The following is a 20,431-nucleotide window of genomic DNA, read 5'->3' as shown; positions in this document are numbered from 1 at the left end:
CAGAAGAAAAAAATATAAATTGATTTACTGGCAAATAAATGAAAAAAAAAGGAAACCAAGATAATTATTAAGAGCCAACTTTGTTACTGTAGTAACTGTTTCCACAGTTAGGCGGCTCCTTTTTTATTATTCGATAAACACAACAAATTTCAGTCCACTTGACGAAAAGGAAAGCGTTTTATTTATTTTACCAAATTTATACAAGTTCATACGGCGATAGATCAAAACCAGACAGTTACTTTTCACTGTCTTCTAGCATCTACGGCACCAACGCAAAACTTTCTGACTGAAGTACTGACTAACTCAGTAATTAATCGAGAATATAGCAACATACTAACTATCTAACTACAATCAGCCGACAACACCGTAACGTACTAACTATCTAACTACAATCAACCGACAACACCGTAACGTTCTAACTACCTAATTACAATCAACCGACAACACCGTAACACACTGACTACCCAACTACAATCAGCCGACAACACCGTAACACACTGACTACCCAACTACAATCAACCGACAACACCGTAACACACTGACTACCAACAACTACAATCAACCGACAACACCGTAACACACTGACTACCCAACTACAATCAACCGACAACACCGTAACACACTGACTACCCAACTACAATCAACCGACAACACCGTAACTCACTGACTACCAAACTACAATCAACCGACAACACCGTTACACTGACTACTAACTATCAACTGACAACAGCCGACAACTACCGTAATCAACCGACAAACGTAAACACTGACTACCAAACTACAATCAACCGACAACACCGTTACATACTAACTATCTAACTGCAATCAGCCGACAACACCGTAACGTTCTAACTACCTAAATACAATCAACCGACAACACCGTAACACACTGACTACCTAACTACAATCAACCGACAACACCGTAACACACTGACTACCTAACTACAATCAACCGACAACACCGTAACACACTAACTACCCAACTACAATCAACCGACAACAGTGTAACACGAACTATCTAATAAAATCACTAATTAATTACAGCTTTCCTGTGTTTTTATACTTTCACAAGTCTCTAGAATATTCAAGACATCACGTGCACGTCACAGTAAATCGAGATACTCGGGAAATTTCTAGGTGTTACGCAACAAAACTACCTGTAGCAAACGTCTAAATTAAAATATCTGTTATTTGTTTTTGGAATTTCGCATAAAGCTACTCGAGGGCTATCTGTGCTAGCCGTCCCTAATTTAGCAGTGTAAGACTAGAGGGAAGGCAGCTAGTCATCACCACCCACCGCCAACTCTTGGGCTACTCTTTTACCAACGAATAGTGGGATTGCCCGTCACATTATAACGCCCCCACGGCTGGGAGGGCAAGCATGTTTGGCGTGACGCGGGCGCGAACCCGCGACCCTCAGATTACGAGTCGCACGCCTTACGCGCTAGGCCATGGCAGGCCATTAAAATATCTAAACTACGTATTAGATCTAGTACAACTGTGGCTCAAAATTTAGCCTACATGATCCAGGCTATATCTCCAGATTATTCCAGTTATTTATCGCTTGTTTACTATTCATTTCTGATGTAATAGGGCTGGCTTGACTTTCATAAAACCTTATACTTAACTATAATCGTTGAGTTTTTAGAGATAATTTTACTTGTATATGAAAAGACGATTTTTAATTTTTAGTTCTCCCCCCAAAAAAAAAAATCAATCATAAAGCTTAACTTTAACTTTTTTTCTTTACATATAAATAGTGGAATAGATAATGACTTTTAAAATTCTATTTATGCTCAAACTGTAAAAGTACAAAATATGATATGTCAAATCACAAACGATTACAACAATTAAGGATGAAGTTGGTATGTCCGAAATAAACGCTTAAAAATCAACATCAAACACTGTATAATTTTTCTAACAATAGATATTTTGCCTACGTAAGAAGATTTCATTTTTCGAAAAAAGAATCAAAGCTATTTGAAAGATCTTATGGAAGTGCGAGAAAAAAAAAAAAAAGCATTTATTATTTCTCCTTTCACAGCTTTCTTTCCACTGGAAACTTCGTCTATTCTACCCTTTGTTGGCTTTATCAAGCCCTAGTTCTCCTGATGATGCCAATGTGCGTGTGCTATCACAGACCCAGTCAGGCGGACCATCAGTTACATCAGCAAAGTACCTTACGGATCAAGGAATTATCTTATTTTTGAAACTTTTCTATTAAAAAAGTTTTCTTATCTGATATGTTTTAAACACAGAAAAACAATTATCAATTATACGAAAAAATAATGAAGAGAAGAAGAGCTTTTGATATATCTAATACTCAACAACCAAGTTGTCTGTAAAAATGGGACAGTTATTTTTAAATGTAGAATGAAATATAACATCCATCAAAGACGAAAAACTCAATCATTATACTTAGTAAAACAACAAACTCTTAATTCAGCAAAATCCTCAATTTAAATAAGAGCAAGATGAATTAATGGCGTACCGTGGTTCCTTACTCCAAGTTGTTTTTTTTAATCCATTTATAATTAAAAACCATGCCACATTTAAATACAGCCGTTTGCATAACATGAATAAAATGAGATTTAATTAAAGCAAGTCATGGAAACTATAAATCATAATGTTATATGGCGCCAGTTTCCTTTTATGGTTGTAAAAGTAACTCAACATGATTTCTTCAAATATTCAAAGTAAGGACTGTAAAAGATTAAACTTTTTTTTCAACATCCAAGTCTTCAGACTGTACTAGCAAGTACAAAATATTTACATTAAAATATAAAAATCTCTGCTGATACTTCCATGTCAATATATTGTATGAATATACAATTTCAAACAGCACACGTATACAGTTAAGAAATTCAAATTTTTTCTATTAATTAAAGTGTAAAATTTCGAAGAGTCAATCTTTCTGTAACTAGAAATTATCTAGGACTATTTGAACAAAATCAAGTGAAAGCTACATCTAAGAAAATAAGAATATTTTTCGAATATCTAACATCTTTAGTCCTCAGAAAATGTATAAAAACTTATATTTTGACTGGAGCATGATTATCTTCGGTGTATACAATACAGCACTTTGAGCATGTACCTCATCTAACCAGAACGTTCTGTTATTAAAATTCAGAACTCGAGCGTTAAAAAGACATCACATAAAAATGTCTTTGTAATTCTTCAAACAAACTGTTTAAAATTATTAAATGAATTAAGAAGCAAAATGACTAAATTCTCCAGTGTACTACTATACTACAGAATATAACTTAAATAGACATAATGCACGCTGACACAGGAGCCTATAAGCTCGAGGAATTAGAAGCGTAGCAGAGGACAATGCTACATGCCTGCTACCTCAAGTTTTGAAAAAAATACTTCTTTGACTAAGTTTATTTTTCAGAATTCTTAGTTTAGATGTACAGTTTTGCTTACATGACACAATTTTTTCCTATTTGGAGAGCACAGATGTGGATTTGCTAAGTGACAATTAACCAGTTTTCTTGCATGAAAGATACTGTGTGATGTCCAAAAATAGAAAACTATAATTCATGTTGGCATATCCAATAAGGGTCAGAGACAGCCACATTTATCCCATGGTTACATGCAGACCATTACCGTACACTGTATATTGGTTATACACAGACAAGTATATACTACAAGTGTATGCAACAATAATAGGTATTCAGTGATGTCGAGAAAACCCACTTGTAGAGAAATATATATGCAAAAACGGCTCGTTTGGGTTGAGAAAATATTTTACATAGAAGAGCGAACAACGTTTCGACCTTCTTCGGTCATCGTCAGGTTCACAAAGAAAGAAAGAGGTAGCTGACCACATGTTTGGAAGTGGTTGTGTAACTGAGTGTCGGAATGTAGAGGGCGGTGTTAGATGTTTGAATATATAATTTTATTTTATTTATTATATTTAATATAGGTATAAAGGCGTTCCGTTATATTGGTTTATTTTGGGTTTAAGTTGTTGTATAAGTAAGGCTTCTTTAATTTTGCGTTTGTTTATGTTTGTTTCTTTATTTAGTATTTGAATGTTTTCTATGTTTATGTTGTGTTTATTTGACTTGCAGTGTTCGAAAACGTGTGAAGGTGACTTATGTTCTTTGAATCTGGTTTCCATTTTTCTACTTGTTTCTCCAATATAGAAGTCGTGGCAGTTATCACATTGTATTTTATAAATAATGTTGGTGTGGTGTTTGTCAGTGTAGTTTTTACATTGTATAGAAGTCAGTTTTGTGCCTGGTTTTTGAATAAATTTGGTATTAAATGGAATGTCATATTTTGTTACTAGTTTTTGCCAAATATTGGTATATTTGTCTGCTGATGTCGGGAATATATGGTATGCAGCAGTATATGGTTTTGTGATTTTTTTGATTCGTGAGATATATTTACTTTTGTTGGTTGATTTTGCTTTCTATCTATATGTGTGCGTGTAACGTTTTCTACGGTTTGTGGAGGAAACGTATTGATGTTGATGAAGTATTGTTTTATTTTGTCTAATTTATCGTTAATTTTATCTGGTGAGCATAGTTTTATGGCTGTGTTTATTTTTTGTGTGTGTGTCTTAGTATGTTGAGTTTTTTTTTGTTGTTTCATGTGCTGAATCCCAAGGAATGTATAGTCTAGTATGGGTTATTTTTCGATGGATTTCTGTTTTAAATTGTGTATTGGTTCTTGTAATTTTGAGGTTAAGAAATGATATTTGATTGCTTTCTTCCTGTTCACATGTGAAGTTAATGTTGGGATGTATAGAGTTAATGTGATTGAAAAAATTAAGTATGTGTTCTGTAGATCTGAATCCCGCAACCGTGTCATCTACATATCTGTACCAAACTTTTAGGTACATAGGTGCTTGCGTTTCAACTTGTGTCATAAAAATATTGACTAGAACTGGTGATACTGGGTTGCCCATGCTTAGGCCATTTGTTTGTATATAGTTGTTGTTGTTGAACATGAAGTTTGTCTTTATCGTGGTGAATTCTATGAGGGTTGCTAATTGGTTGCTGGGAATGTCTATAGTTGAGTTAGGGTCTCGGATATAGAGTTCTAAGGCTATCTTGCAGGCTTCAGTGGTTGGAACTTCTGTAAAAAGGGATATAACATCGAAACTGGCCATTAAGACTACAGTTGATATTGTATTAAGAGTAGAAACTGCAGTTTTTTGATAAAGGATAAATTCTTGATTGATTGTTTCAATCAACTAGTTTTTGTAACAAAGTTACCTGCACTCAGTGACTTAGCGGTAAGTCTGAGGACTTCCATATTTGTGCCAGGCACTGTAGAAATTGCATCTTACACAACTTATTCTCCAAACCATGGCTGAATAGGATTTCTTACGTATAATTATTATTTGTTTACAAAACGTTTTATTCAGTCAAGATCGGGCATTTTCTCAGTAGTATTTATCAATATTATATTCCGTTATCTGCTCTAGCCATCCTAAATTTAGTAGTGATATAGTCGAGAGAAAGCAGCTATTCAACACCATCCACCATCAACTCTTGGGATAGTCTTTTACCAATAGACAGTGGGGTTGGCCGAAACATTATAAAGCCCCAACGGCCTGAAAGGGCGAGTGTATTCAATGAGATTGGAACCTAAATCCACGACCCTCAGGTCGAGCGTCCTAACCAACAGGCTCAACCATAATCATTCAAGTATTCATGGTTGAAAACTACATATTTCTCGTAGTTCAAATTTCTTTGTCTAGTGGTTTACCTTTGTCTTGCAAATATAACTACTTTAAAACACGAAAAGGCGAACAAATTCCTTGGCAAACAACTGGAAGTACAAGTAGCTGTTTTAAAGAGTTTAGAGTGCTAGGTCAAAAGTTCATCCTTGCTTGAAGATCACTATACTCTGGGAACAGATCCTATCAGCTTCGTACGCTATATGAGGCACGTCGGACCACACCTCGCGCAGGTTGAGCATGCTGACCCTTCACGTACTAATTATCAAATTCTAGTCTATATGACTAAGTTAACAGAAGGAATGATGCTAGCTAGTCATGCCAACTGGTAACAGCTACATCAGACAAGATGTTTCCTGCACAACTTAATCAACATCAGAGAACAATCTGTGGATAGCTTAGAGCATCAGTGCAAAGATAGCGAACATGCATACTGATAGTCATACGCACACACACAAATATATATACACATTTTCACACAAAGTTTTATTATTATTAAAAGTTACATGGCCCACAAGAAAATACACAATGATGCCATGTGTATAAGTTGGCCCTGTAATTTCACTTATTGTGCATAACCTGGAGTGGAAAATAGGGTCTTCTGCATAATTAACTTCATCTATTGCTGTAATTACGTATTTAATGCAAACTTTATTTATGCACATAATATCAATATTAAATTTAAATCGATTAACATCGAATTACACCTGCCACAAATTTTCTACTTATTGCAAGTTTTCTACGTACGAAAACATTATAAATTACAATGTCAAGCTAAACAAATTATATCAGTAATATCGATAACAAATTAGAAAAAAACTGTTACACAAGATGGTACAAGTCAAAATACACAAGAGTATAACAACATGTCAACTAAATTGTAATTGTAATTATACCATACTTAGTACTCAAACAGAACGACTAAAAATGACAAACATAACAGCCATGGAGGCGCTTTTTATATTATGAGAAACCTGAATAACTGTTTCGGTGTGAACAGATTAAGTTCATAAACTATAATAGGTTTTTATTTTATTAAGTGATTTCTTCTCAGGACTCAGTTTGTGATTTTTATCATCATCAACCTATTTATTTATTTTTAAAACAACTTGAATATTATTATTATTTCCTTCAACTTTACACCATGTATCAGAAGAAACGTGTCAACAAGTAGGAAATAATCAAGATATTTCGAGCGTAAGAGATGAACAACACGGTTAGTTCCTTATTAGCATGGGATTACAACACAATACTGAACGTTTATTTGAATTATTCTACTTTGAAAATCGTTGAAGTCTACTACGTATTACTACTTATTACATATATTACCTGTTTTTACTACTACATATTATGGATTACCAAGACAAACATTCTTTTTTTTATCTTTCTATTCATTATAAAATTCATAATAATTACAGTCGCCGTCCTGGTACTATAATTAGATTCTATATTAACTACCAAACTCTTGTTACCTTATTTTGTTTGTCATAAAATTCCACGTTCATTAACACACACTTCTATTACTGTATTCTGTAGATCGCTTCATTACGTTTGTTTGGAGTTAAGCATAAATCCACAGAATGATATATTTGTGTTGTGCCCTCTACGGGTGTCTGAACTCAGTTTTTATTGGTGGAAGTCCGAAGACATACCGCTGCGCCAGTTGGGGCAAACACATGATTACAGATACATTAACACATTCTCATTATTCTATGCTATAGATCACAAAATCCCACAATAATTAACACACTTCTATTACTGTATTCTATGGATCATTTAATTATACATTCGCAACACGTTTCTACTTCTGTGTTGTGTTGACGAGTTTCAAGACAAACATTTTTAAACATATGAAACATTAAATTTTCAAAACAATTTCCTTTCTGAAAATAAAATAAATGCATAATATTTATAGTTTTTTTCCTACTGTAAGCATGTTTTTAATTAGTTGTTAAACGTTACTTGAAATTAAAAATGTTTTTATTCTCTATCATCTTTCAATGTAGTCGAAACAATAGATGAAACGTTAAGTAATATTCCAGTATATTCTAAAATCATCAGAACAAATGTGCTATCATTATGGGAGCGTCGTAATAGCCTCTAAAAGGTATCTCACATATGAAAGTTCGGTCCCCTGGAGATAACGAAGTCTACATGCCCATGTATACAAACACGCACACACACTTACATAGAAAGGGAAAGAAAAACAGCCACTGGAAACAACTTGTCTTTTGTTTCATAGGGAATAACTGAAATTTACCTTCTCTTCTGGGTGCCCTCGCATGTTTTTGTTTGTAATTAACTGTTCCCTACAGCTTTATTTTATGTAACCAAGCGAATCGTCTGTGACTGAAAGTTGCCAATAACAACAATTGCTGTTCGTTACTTTATTCAATAATTTGTTTATCAGACAGCAAGTAAACTCATTAGGTTCAAGGGTAACACAGAAATCCTTACGTAGAAACTATCAACAAAACGTAACAAAATAAAGGATAAACTGACAATATCTATGGCTGTTATCACAAGAAAGGGCCGGTGGTGTTTGAGTGAATGTTAATAACATTTATTATAACATACAACTATTGCAGAGTGCGTATGAAAAATATCTAGTGACACAAAATATCCAATTCCTTTGTCGACAATTTGTTCGTTTGTTTCGGATATTCACACAAATCAACACAAGAGCTATTTTCGCTAGTCGTCATTAATTGTGAATTATTGATAGCCTATAGGAAGGTTAACTCCTCGACTGCATCTACAGGCAACTCTTGAGATACTTTAATGGTGAGGTAAGCTTAGACATTCGCTCTTATAACGCACCAAAGGTCCCAAAACGTGAAGCGCAACTTTGCGACAACAGGACTCGAGCCATGGACACTCAGATTCACAGTGTGACACATTAACTACTAAGCCACGTCTAATGTATTCATTTCGCCAGAATTTAAAAATACGTTTTTTACCATCTCGTGATCATTCAGCATGAAAACCTAAATATAATTATGTCTGTAAAAACAAGTCTGATTTTAATTTAAAACGTGTACAACAAACTGTACAAAAGAGTTAATGTTTATGCCGAGAATTTATCTATGAAGTCCTTTAATCACACCAACTGGTTTAATTATGATTAATGTTTTTGTTTCTTATGGCTTTGGAGACTTGCCCCAAATTTCTGGTACTTATGGTTCAGAAGTGTGCGTGTGTTTTTATTTAAAATCCTAAATTTCGATATGCCCTTCCAATGTGTCAGGGTCAGAAGTAAACAGAGAGGGGCGACAACGTTAGAATCAGGGACTCGATTCTCCGCGGGCAACATACTATATATAGGCTTCTTTATTTCATATGAGCTTTGTACTTTTTTAATTTACCGAAATAAGGTTATTTCAAAACATTTGGCTTGGGGAGAAGAAGAGTAAGACCTATAGCATATTGAAACTAATCCTTGTGTTGCTCATTAATAAAGTCATGCTTCTGGTGTTAAGAGGGTAAAACGATGAAATAAGAAGCAGAAAACAAAAATAAGCTAATAAGTAAAATTACTTAAACATATTTAAGTACCAGCGCAAAACCTGTGCTTTATAAAGTACCTCTAATGCAACTTTACCCCATTATCTTGATATACTAAGTTTCATGGGGTTAAAACTAAACTTTGACCCCTACCTAATTGGTACAGTAAACCTTTACAAAGATTTATCTCACTACATGACCAAAAATATAATCCTGTTGTCCTTTTTGTCACTTTGTTGGCAACTGAGATTAGTGGATTTCACACTGTTCTTGTTAAAGGGTCATGGATCATGTCTTGTGTCAAGTGCTGTATCGTTCAACGCTTACTGGTCGTCATAAACTTTGCTTTGTTTTGAATTTCGTGCAAAGCTACACGAAAGGAATCTGCACTAGCTATCCTCATTTAGCATTTAAAGATTAGTGGGAAAGCAGCTAGTCACCATCACCCACTACCAACTCTTGAGTTACTCTTTTAACAATGAATAGTGGGATTGATATTATAAGCCCCCCATAGCTAAAAGCATGGTCACATTTGGCGGAAGGGGACTCGAGTCCGCGACCCTCATACTGCGAGATGAGCGCCCTAACCACCTGGACATGCCGGGTCCAAACTTTGCTCTCTTCTATTTACCTCTGAGCAATTTCTTCCGTTCACAGTTCCCTCTTCTTGTAGAATTTTGTTGAGGTTTGTACCACATAATTTAGTCTTAAAATTATAGCTTTTGATTTCTCATTTCGTTCCATTGATTCTATGATCAAAGCTTCAGCTAACCCAACCCCAACAGTAATACCTCTTTTGACGTCATAAACATCCCTAACTTTCTCCACCTTTAAAGAAGAATAAGAACCGCTTCAAACCTATTTATGCTCGTTCAAAATTCAAGCAATTTTATTTCTTTGCCTATTTACGCTTCAAATTGAGGTAATGTCCAAAAACAAATAAAGGGATTTCTTAGTTTTTGTCCCGGAATTTAAAAAACCCATATTGTTTAATGAAACTGATGATAAAAAGTATTTAGTACTGCTCTGACGTCAATTGTCAAGATTAATTTAAATCAAATAATATAAAGTCACCGATTCAGACATAATTTTTGCAAACCGTTTTTATTTGAATAAATGCAAAAATAAAAGTACAAATTTAATTATGTTGTTGTTGTTTGTAGCTAAGCATAAAGATATACAAAGGGCCATCTGTGCTTTTCCCACTACGGTTATCAAAACCCGGCTTTTAGCCTTTTAAATCCGCAGACACGCCGCTGTGCCACTGGGAGCGTTTAATTTTGATGAAATATATAAATAAATAGAAATTACGCAAAAAATGTACAGGTTTTTACTTATTAGTAATACACGCAACGTAGTATTTATGGTTCTGCTCTTTGCAATATTTTGAGCAGAAACAAAGGTAAACATTGTATTTACAAGACTTCATATCTGTACCTGAAGGATTGCACCTCTCCCGTCTTGGTAAATTGCATGATGAGGACGGTCCCAGAAGTTGGTGGTCACGATTGATTTGGCCTCAGGCATAATGCGTTGATCTTCTAGCCGTTGAAAACACTGACTCATTTTATAACTTGGTTATTAGCGTAGACCGCCCGATCTTGCTCAAGAATCGTAATGAATCAAGAGCCAGTGACGTCCCATCGCATATTTTAAACTGTGATCGTCCATCTTCCCATATGGCAGGCCACAACACAACATAAGCACTACTATATTCTATTGTAGCTTGCTGACCTGGGAGAACAGTCACAAATACAGTTGTGCCTCTATCCGAGTGTCGTAGAGAACTGGATCCACTAGAAACAAATCGCTTTGTTCCAGAAAGCAGGAATGTATTATTGAATTTGTAATACGAACTACGTCGACTTACGATATTGTTTGGAGTGAGGAGTAGCTTCCATCTAGCTACTCTGTCAATATAGCTCATGATATGAAGACAGATGCCACTGTTTTATAACCTTAGCTAACGGTTTGGACGTTGGAGGGGGGAGCACTCCCCACACTTTTCCCTACAGCACACGGAGTCCGTTATGTTTGTTTTGAGCACCAGTGACGAGCCTTAATGTGTTGTTTACCGACGTGACTAAAACTATCTTGTCACTCTATCCACTGAGGACAAAGGTGTTTTAAATTACCGAACAATTTCTGGTCAACTTTGACCACGCTCACATTGTCCAACCACGGAACCTCTTGAAAATACTGTCAATTCCTAGGATCGTTTCATTCATGGCAGAGTTGTTGGTATTCCAAGGTCTTTATCGAGTTTTACCTGTTATACAGCGAGATTATTTGCACATAGCTTTGAGAATGTGGTCAGTTTGTGTTCTCAAGGGTGTCTTATTTACTTATGGCAAATTGCGCATGTTCAGATATCAAGTAAGAACATTTATTGTCATCGTTATCAAAATAAACATGTAAACCAAACCATAGTTGTTACAAACAAATTGTTTGTAAAATTCACGTGTGTATATAAAATATTTCAAGAATGAAAAGATTTTTGCTTTTACAATATAACTCACAAGTTTCGTACCTTTTCGTTTCGTCAACCTATAATCAGTAGAACCTGCGTATTCTGTATATTTAGTACCCTATACGTACCAGAATCTGAATATCACACTATAACTTTTATTCTTCTGTTTTCATGAATACACAAGAGCATCGAGTTTTGTGAAAGTAAAGTGATTATCTTGAGTTATGAAAAGAACCACAGTTGATGAACTATTATAATTCTATTACTCTCACAAATGTTCAAGCATTCAGCGTTTTATTTAAGTGATAAATTAAGATTACATTGCAGTTGGATAAGCTACTTAAAATAATGTTTTTCTTATTCTTTGATAGCGAGACCCAAAATATTTCATAACCAAAAATTTCGGGCTTTTAAGCAAATAAATGTTTTAATTTTATGCACGTACAAAAGTTGAATGCATTATTTTAAAATTATTTTGTAGCTTCAATGTATTATTACAGTCCACATTGTCAAGTTCAATCGTACTTTATCCGCCATGCATCTTGACAACAGTCCTGCAGCGTAGTAATGCTGTCTAGCCTACAACATATACGCTTTCCATAAAACATTTGTGTACGAGGATGACGGTTTTTCAGTGCTCGTCTCAACAGTTCAATCGCGCAAAAACTTATAAGCTTTGTGTCCAGTAACTTGACCGGTATGTGAAGCTTAAACAAATAACTTGTATAAATGTGACCTGTGTTCCTTTAGCAGATGGAGATTCTCCTTGATTATGCTGCGAACTATTATCTCAAACTCGTGAACGATTTTTGTCACTGACCTTTGTGTTATTGGATTCTTAGGTGTCAGAATACGCTTAGTTTTGCTTAACGAGACTGGGGTGCAAGTTAGGGCAGGTCTCTTTCTAGAATGTTCTGATGCATCAGATTGACCCATAGATTCATTTATTTTCCAATATTAGTAAGCACAAGTAGTGATCTTAGTAATTCTAAATCTCCTACAGAAATACATCGTTTGAATCTTAAAGCATGAACGTGCTGTATCAGAAAGGGTTGTTACATATCCTTTCCGAAAGTGCCTAATATATTAAGTTCCACAGATACTTTATATTGTCTATGATTTTCACGTAATTTGTTAAATTAGATATTCAAAATCTTTTTAATGTAAAGTATTTATATATATGTATTTTCCATGATGTATAATGCTGATGATAAATTTTTTATAAGACACGTTCTTGACTTAAAATAAATGTATGTAAACATCACTAAGGTGATACCGCAATCTTCTTTCTCCTTTTTCTTTTATTTCTACATCGAGCAAGTGGTGCTCAGCTTGATAGGAGTTCTGGTGACTGAGAACACCCACACTGTTCTCACATCCTAGCTGCTCTGTGCAGAACAATGGTTGGAGCCACAGGTCATTGTAACTTGTTGCATATCAAAATGAAAAGGTTGGTAACACGTATAGCATCAGGATTCATGCGAAAGGTTTTTTCTTTTCAGAAAGAGTGATACCAAACCAAATTTATATTTTATTTTTATTTACTCGCATATAAAATGGTTATTTATATCTACGGATTTACAACGCTAGAAACCCGGTTTGGATACCAGTGAAGAGCAGAGCACAGATAGCCCATTGTGTAGCTTTGTGCTTAACTTCAAATACACACAAAATGGAAGACAATTTCACGTAGATATTTAACTAAGTCATGAGTTTGACGTTCTAAATAGGTTAATTATTTCTTTAGGCTAGAGATAGCGTTTTACACATTATAAAAAAAAAAGAGCAAAGAATAAAACCATGTAGGAAAATCTGAGATACGATTTTAATTAACATAAACAATACGTAAATGTGAAAGCCTTCACGCCAGCTATGCTGATAGGTGGCAATATTAAATTACCTGATGCAAAACGTGAGAGGTTAACTAGATTTTAAAAAATATATGCAAGTAATAACTTCTTCTGTAATTGCTTATGATAAGCTGAGGGCGCAATAAAATGAGTCAGGGCAACTCTGATGGTCCAAGAGAAACCTACAATTTATCGTAGCATTATATCTCCTTTCCTGACTTTAAAATAAGGAAGACGATTAAACTACAGGTTAGAATCAACAAAACACATAGATACTCCCTGAACACATTCTGCACATGGAAAAGTGCACTAATTTCAATCATACTGAAAGGACAACCTTACCGTTACTATGTCACCTTCTCTTAGAGGGAGACACTCGTGATCCGTGGGGTCGCTGAAATCTTTTATAGCTTGAACTTGAGTTGCATTAACAATTTCTAAAAGGGAAAATTTTAATGTAAGTAAATATTGTATTTGTACTTTTGTAACTCTTATTTACTAGTTATATACTCTTACAAATACCAAAATTATCATTTCTTGAGGAATGTTATCACATCAGAAAAATGTACTTTGTTGCATTAAAATACATCCGGAATCAAATGCATCATTACAGATTAAGAAAATGTAGTTTTACTTAAGGTGTTACTGGAAATAGTTAAACACCTTTATTTGTTGGTATTGGTCCAGGTAGTTGATTAAATAATAAACTGTTGAAGTCCCACAATAAAAACATGCTTTTTCTCGTAATTTCGCTATTCGCACAATTTTTGTATGAATATAAAATTCACAAATCGCTCGTTAACCTCTAGAATAGCCAATCTATGAGAACTATAACACAAAAAATCACAAAACCTGAAACGTTTACGAAAAGGGACCTTATAATTTCCTCAATGAGGCTATCGTACATCATTAAAAGTAATAACCTCATTGAATAAGTAGAAAATTCTGTTCCATAAACCTAACGTCACCAATTGTTCATAACGTTTGTTCTCGGCGTGTGCCATAATCATAGGAAGTATGTAGAGTTCAATGAATTTAACACGACCATGTATCAATGAAAGTGCTAGCTGAAGTGCTATCTCAACACAAAACTGCCCAAGGGTTTGTTTGTTTGTTCTGAATTTCGCACAAAGCTATTCGAGGGATATCTGTGTTAGCCGTCCCTAATTTAGCAGTGTAAGACTAGAGGGAAGGCAGCTAGTCAGCACCACCCACCGCCAACTCTTGGGCTACTCTTTTACCAACGAATAGTGGGATTGACCGTCACATTATAACGTCCCCATGGCTGAAAGGGTGAGCATGTTTGGCGCGACGGGGATGCGAATTCGCGACCCTCAGATTACGAGTCGCACGCCTTAACACGCTTGGCCATGCCGGGCCACCTGCCCGAGTCGTAATTAATTTAGCAGTGTAAAATTACAGGAAGGAAGCTAGTCAACACCTCCCAACTACAACTCTCGGGCTATTCTTTACCAATGAAAAGTGGGATTGACCGCCTCATTATAATGCTCCCACGGATGAAAGGGCGAGCATGTTTGGTTGGACAAGGAATCGAACCCGCGACCCTCAGTTTACGAGTCGAATGCCCTAACCACCTTGCCATGCCGGGCCTAAAAGTACATGTTCTATTAGGCTATAATAATGGTATACGTGTTGAAAGATTTTTTATATGACATTCACCGATTCTGAGGCATGTCCGTGTGTATCCATTATATTATTCTATATTTTAATTAGAACATACCATTTTATATGAAAAGAGTTAAATATAATCAATATATTTAAATACTTATATCATTTTTAAGTGGAAAATAAAAACTACTTATCAACGCTTTTGATATTATTCTGAATCACTTTATAGCAAGGAATGAATATGTCAAATCAGTACAACTACGAGTACTTTATGTACAAAAAAAAAAAAGCCGTGTCAAATACTTCAGCCATTTTCATTATTATATATCATTTAGCAGCAAAACACATCAACAAATATTTTAAACTACTTATCGAATTTTTCATTCAAACACTGCTTAATCTTAAATTTTAGTGAAAACAAAAATATGCAAACATTGTTTTTAATTTAAAATTAATTTATTTGATTTCGCAACGATGCACTTTAAACGTACAAAAACTTGGTCGATGCATCAATATCAAAACTAATAAATTCTCTCATATCAATCAAAGATATGACAATCTAGACATCATTAGTAAGTATCATAAGATCACCCAGCCATATGTCTACGGATTTACAACGATAAAATCAGAAGCTCGATTCCCCTTGGTGGACATAGAAGATAGCCTGATGTGGCTTTGCTATGAGAAAAACACAAAAGTATCATACGTATATCACCTTTTCTAAAAAAGGTCCAAAATAAAAATGAAATCTCACATTCTACATAAACAGTAGGTAGAAAATTGTTTACCAAACTGCTAATGCAACTAAAAGTAAAACGTGTCACGTTTTATACGAATATCGTGAAAAGGTGTGTTTTATGCAAAGTACAATAACTAGACCTAGGTAGAACATGGTCAGGGCATATAGATCCAGAAGGTCGTGTCCAGTGCAAACAGAACCGAATGAAAAGGTTGGTGACTCATCCATAAAGTGCCTGGTGCCTATCTTTTTGTCTTTCGCTGAATTCGTAGAATGCATGAACACATTTTTTGTTTAGTAGTCATACGAACATTCATTTAGAAACCACGCATTTGATAGCGTCCTTGGTTAACATTTCAGACTAATCAGACCTTGCTCTTTCGAAACAAAGCAAAAAGGGAGGCCTCGCAGAAACAGCACTCGCGACCTTACTCATAGCAAGCGGCAATCTATATTTAAATAATTATCATTTCACATGTGAACATGATTCGTTATTGAATTCTTTTCATAAAACCGCGTTCGGCGTAATTTTGTGTGTCAACGTTAAGTTATAAAATAAAGTAATGTTTAAAACTTTACTGTTTTTTTGAGAGTAAAAATAGAGTGGGATGATTAACTGGGTAAGACAAATACACTGGCGTACAGAAAAACATCATAGCCGGAAGTTCAAGCAATTAAAAGGAGAATACATAACACAGACCAAAACAGAATCAAAAAATATTAATAACAAAGAAGAAAAGTGAATTCGCAAGTATCGGTCTTTAAGTACAAATGAAACGAGACAGAAAGGGAAAACGATCGAAGCATACATTCAGAAATCAGATAAGTTTGGTCAGAAAAAATCTGAAGACGAAAAGGCATAATAAGAGATGAAATCTGTTCTAAAAGTATAAAGAATTAAAAATAAAACAAACCAGAATAGCAAGTGTATAGGCAAATAAATTAAACGGAATATATAAAACAGGAAACGTAGGAAGGAAGAAACAGCATATTAGGAGAAACAAGGAAAACAGATCTCTTAGAAACAGAACTGAGACATAACGACAAATGGAGGATATTGAGGGGTTATCATAAAAGATGTATGCAATAAGGAATTTCGATTTGTACCAGAGACTCTAATCTTAACACCATTTTTTTCTTGTGATCTCTGATAATGCTTAATGGAAAACAAACCTATTTGAATTTTGATTGAAATTCGAATTCAGAGGTTCCATATAAGGGTAAGAAACAGACAATCTTAGAAGTCCAGGATCACGAACTTTAATGCCACAAACGTAGTTTGGTTAGAATTCGATAACAGTGGTAAGTTCCTGAATATATTACTGGATAAAACTTCCAACAAAAATTTTCTTAGAACCACTTATATTCTTGCAAATATTTTAAATAAATTTCTTATCAAAATAAGCCCAGTATACAGATCAGAACTAAGAGTAATTTATGAACTAATGAAGAAGTCAATATAGCAAACCGACTACAAAATTCTTACCGTCATAAGTCAGTAGGCAATGAGATTAAAACCCACGTAAAGAATAGAATACTTTGATACATCATTTGTCTAATCCAATATCTCATGATATTCAACCAGATTTACAGATAATTTTCATAAGTAGAAAAATTAACTATAACACTAATATTTAAAAACATCGTAAGCATTTCAATCAATAATGTTACTAAATAAAAACGACGGGTCATTAGACTATACTGCCTAAGGACAGTGGTATTTTATTCTAAAGTTTTGTTTTGATTGAAGAATGAAGGGATGTTTTATGTTCTTAATAAAGAATTCGAAAGTGATAAACAACAAAAATGGTGAAGATAAACGGTGAAAGACAACTTGTGCAACAAAGACGGAACTGTGTCAGAAGAATAATAAATGAAGAAGAAATAAACAAAACATTTCAAATGAAATAATTAATGAATACCTGAAATATTAGAAGAATAAATAAAAATATGTCAGTGACCTTTGACTCCGATTTGGAGTCAGAATTTCTATTAGATTATCATGTTTAGACCCAATACATTTGATTTTTTGAGGTTCCTAGGCCAGCATGATGCGCTGAAAGCACTAACTGAAAAACATTCGTGTTCTTTAATATTAATATTGTTTAATGTGTTTTTGTATAACAAAACCACATCGGACTATCTGCCGAGTACACCGAAGAGAATCTAACCCCTGATTTTAGCGTTGTAAACCTGTAGACTTACCGCTGAATATTGGTTAATAATATTACTAATTTTCAATGTGCTCCTTCATCCATTATACATTATTTTCCAATGGGTATATCAAAATCGTGTTTATTTGGTTTTAAATTTAACCCTTTTAACGACACATTTAAATAAGGATAAATAAAGAATTAAAACATCATTTAAATGTGTCGTTAAAAAGTTATATTTAAAACCAAATAAATATGTTTTTAATATACCCATTGGTTGTTGTTATTTTGAATTAAGCACAAAGCTACACAATGGGCTATCTGTGCTCTGCCCACCACGGGTATATATACCCATTGGATTTGATGATATGGAGAAAAGAAAAAACAAGTACAGCGCAGTAAAAATCACAACTATTAGATGTTTGAAAGAGTGGTTGAGCATACATTTATTTTCTGTGTTCAGCCCATATTTATTTTCAGATACTGTTAGAATTCGTGTTTCAACATTTTCTAGAGATGGTTAAAAATTAGGGCTAACTTTCATTATAATACTTTCTTTCCAATCTAATGATTTAATCTATACCGCTGCTAAATGAGCTAAGTTCTTTCGAACATCCTGTGAACAAAACAGAACATTAAATATCAAGTTTATTTTGATATCATTATAAACAACTTTATCACACAAAAAACGCAAAACGTTTCCGGTGTAGGTTTACTTTAGCATTGGTAGATTCTAAGTTTCAGTATCAGCTGAGGATTTTTTGTTGTGTAGTGAACAAATGTGACATCTGAAGATCTTACGTAGTTAAGAATGAGGTAAGATTAGAAAACTTTTATTGGGTAACTTTAGTAATAAGAAAATAATTTCTGAATAATGTACACAGTGTTGAGAACAAATTAATAGTCTCTGAAAAACGTATGCATTGTTAAGAACGAAGCAACATCTGAAGAGATTATGAAAGAATCGTGAAGATGGAAACATCTTTTCTGAAGAACTAACACAATCTAAAAACAATGCAACTTCCTGTAAAGAAAGCTGCTGTGTTATGAAGTAAGTAAAAACTTCTGAAGAGAAGTTGTTATGAACAAAACAATGTTCTCTAACAAGGTTAAACCGAGTTGTAAACAAAGTAACGCTACGAAGAAACTGCAGTGTTCTGAGAGAGGTGATGACATTTGATTTTGTTTGTTTGTTTGTTTGTTTTGGAATTTCGCACAAAGCTACTCGAGGGCTATCTGTGCTAGCCGTCCCTAATTTAGCAGTGCAAGACTAGAGGGAAGGCAGCTAGTCATCACCACCCACCGCCAACTCTTGGGCTACTCTTTAATTAACGAATAGTGGGATTAATCGTCACATTATAACGCCCCCACGGCTGGGAGGGCGAGCATGTTTAGCGCGACGCGGGCGCGAACCCGCGACTCTCGGATTACGAGTCGCACGCCTTACGCGCTTGGCCATGCCAGGCCATGACATTTGAAATAAAGAAGCATCACTCCAAACACAGGAACGCCCTCTGTAGAATTTAAGTAGTACTATAAACAAGGAAGAAATCATAAAGAACTTGTACAGTATTATGAACCAAGCAGCATCTTCTGAAAAACTTGTACAGTGTAAACAAAAACGTGACCACCTTTGTAAAACTTCAAGTTTGTTATGGCCAAGACAAGAGCGTCGTGTGTAAAAGGCTTGGAAGAAGCCAAACCTGTTCAAATAAGCCTTCCTTCACGGAACACTATTCACATCAACTCAAAAATATTATACAGTATATGTGGAAAGAGAGATCAAAAGAGGGCGTATAAGAGTTACTGAGAAGAGTTTATTAGTTGTGCAAACCCCCGCACTATAACAAAAGACTCACTCGCAGCCTATGGACCAAGACATCATTCTCTGAAGTACTTATGGGTTGTGAAAAAGTAACAATTCCTGAAGAAAGTTTAGTGTTATAAAGACAGTAACATCCTCTCCAAAACCTTTACAAAGTTAAGAACAGTTACAATAAAAGACTTTGTTCCTTACTGCATAAAACCAAATCATTTACATTTCACAAAAAGCCAACATTTTCTGCTTTCCGTACAAAAAAAAAAAGAAAAGAAGTTTAACATGTTTTCCATGAATACAATTTTAAACATCACGCATTCATTTAACAGAAGCTATTTCTTAACATTATTCTGCTTTCTAACACGAAATATCTTAAGGGCAAAGTGAACATTCGTGTACAACTTAAATTACAAATAAAGGGACGAACTAAATTTAGTTTTACAGAAAAGCCGAGAAGCAACAAGAACCAAGAGTAAGAATTTAGTGGACGTAGGTCAAAGGACAGAATCATAACGAATGTTATATCTTATAAAGAAACAAGATTAGAGTGGCTATGATGACCACGTGAT

General features: G+C 34.6%; 1 protein-coding gene across 5 annotated transcripts in view; it reads right to left on the bottom strand.

The window, feature by feature from the left end:
- LOC143222691 (caskin-2-like) overlaps positions 1–20,431 on the bottom strand; it is a 222,330-nt gene that overhangs the window by 59,248 nt on the left and 142,651 nt on the right. For 4 of the 5 annotated variants that reach the window (XM_076449533.1, XM_076449537.1, XM_076449534.1 and 1 more), the window contains one exon: positions 13,865–13,959. The exons of the other annotated variant lie outside the window; for it this stretch is intronic. In XM_076449533.1, coding sequence (XP_076305648.1) covers positions 13,865–13,959 — 95 coding nt within the window. The remainder of the gene's footprint in view (positions 1–13,864; positions 13,960–20,431) is intronic. 5 annotated transcript variants of the gene reach the window in all.

Source organism: Tachypleus tridentatus, chromosome 8 (genome assembly GCF_004210375.1).
Source record: "Tachypleus tridentatus isolate NWPU-2018 chromosome 8, ASM421037v1, whole genome shotgun sequence".
In the NCBI taxonomy this organism is placed as follows: domain Eukaryota; kingdom Metazoa; phylum Arthropoda; class Merostomata; order Xiphosura; family Limulidae; genus Tachypleus; species Tachypleus tridentatus.
Note: the sequence above shows the minus strand (reverse complement) of the source record. Positions and strands in the feature narration are given on the sequence as shown.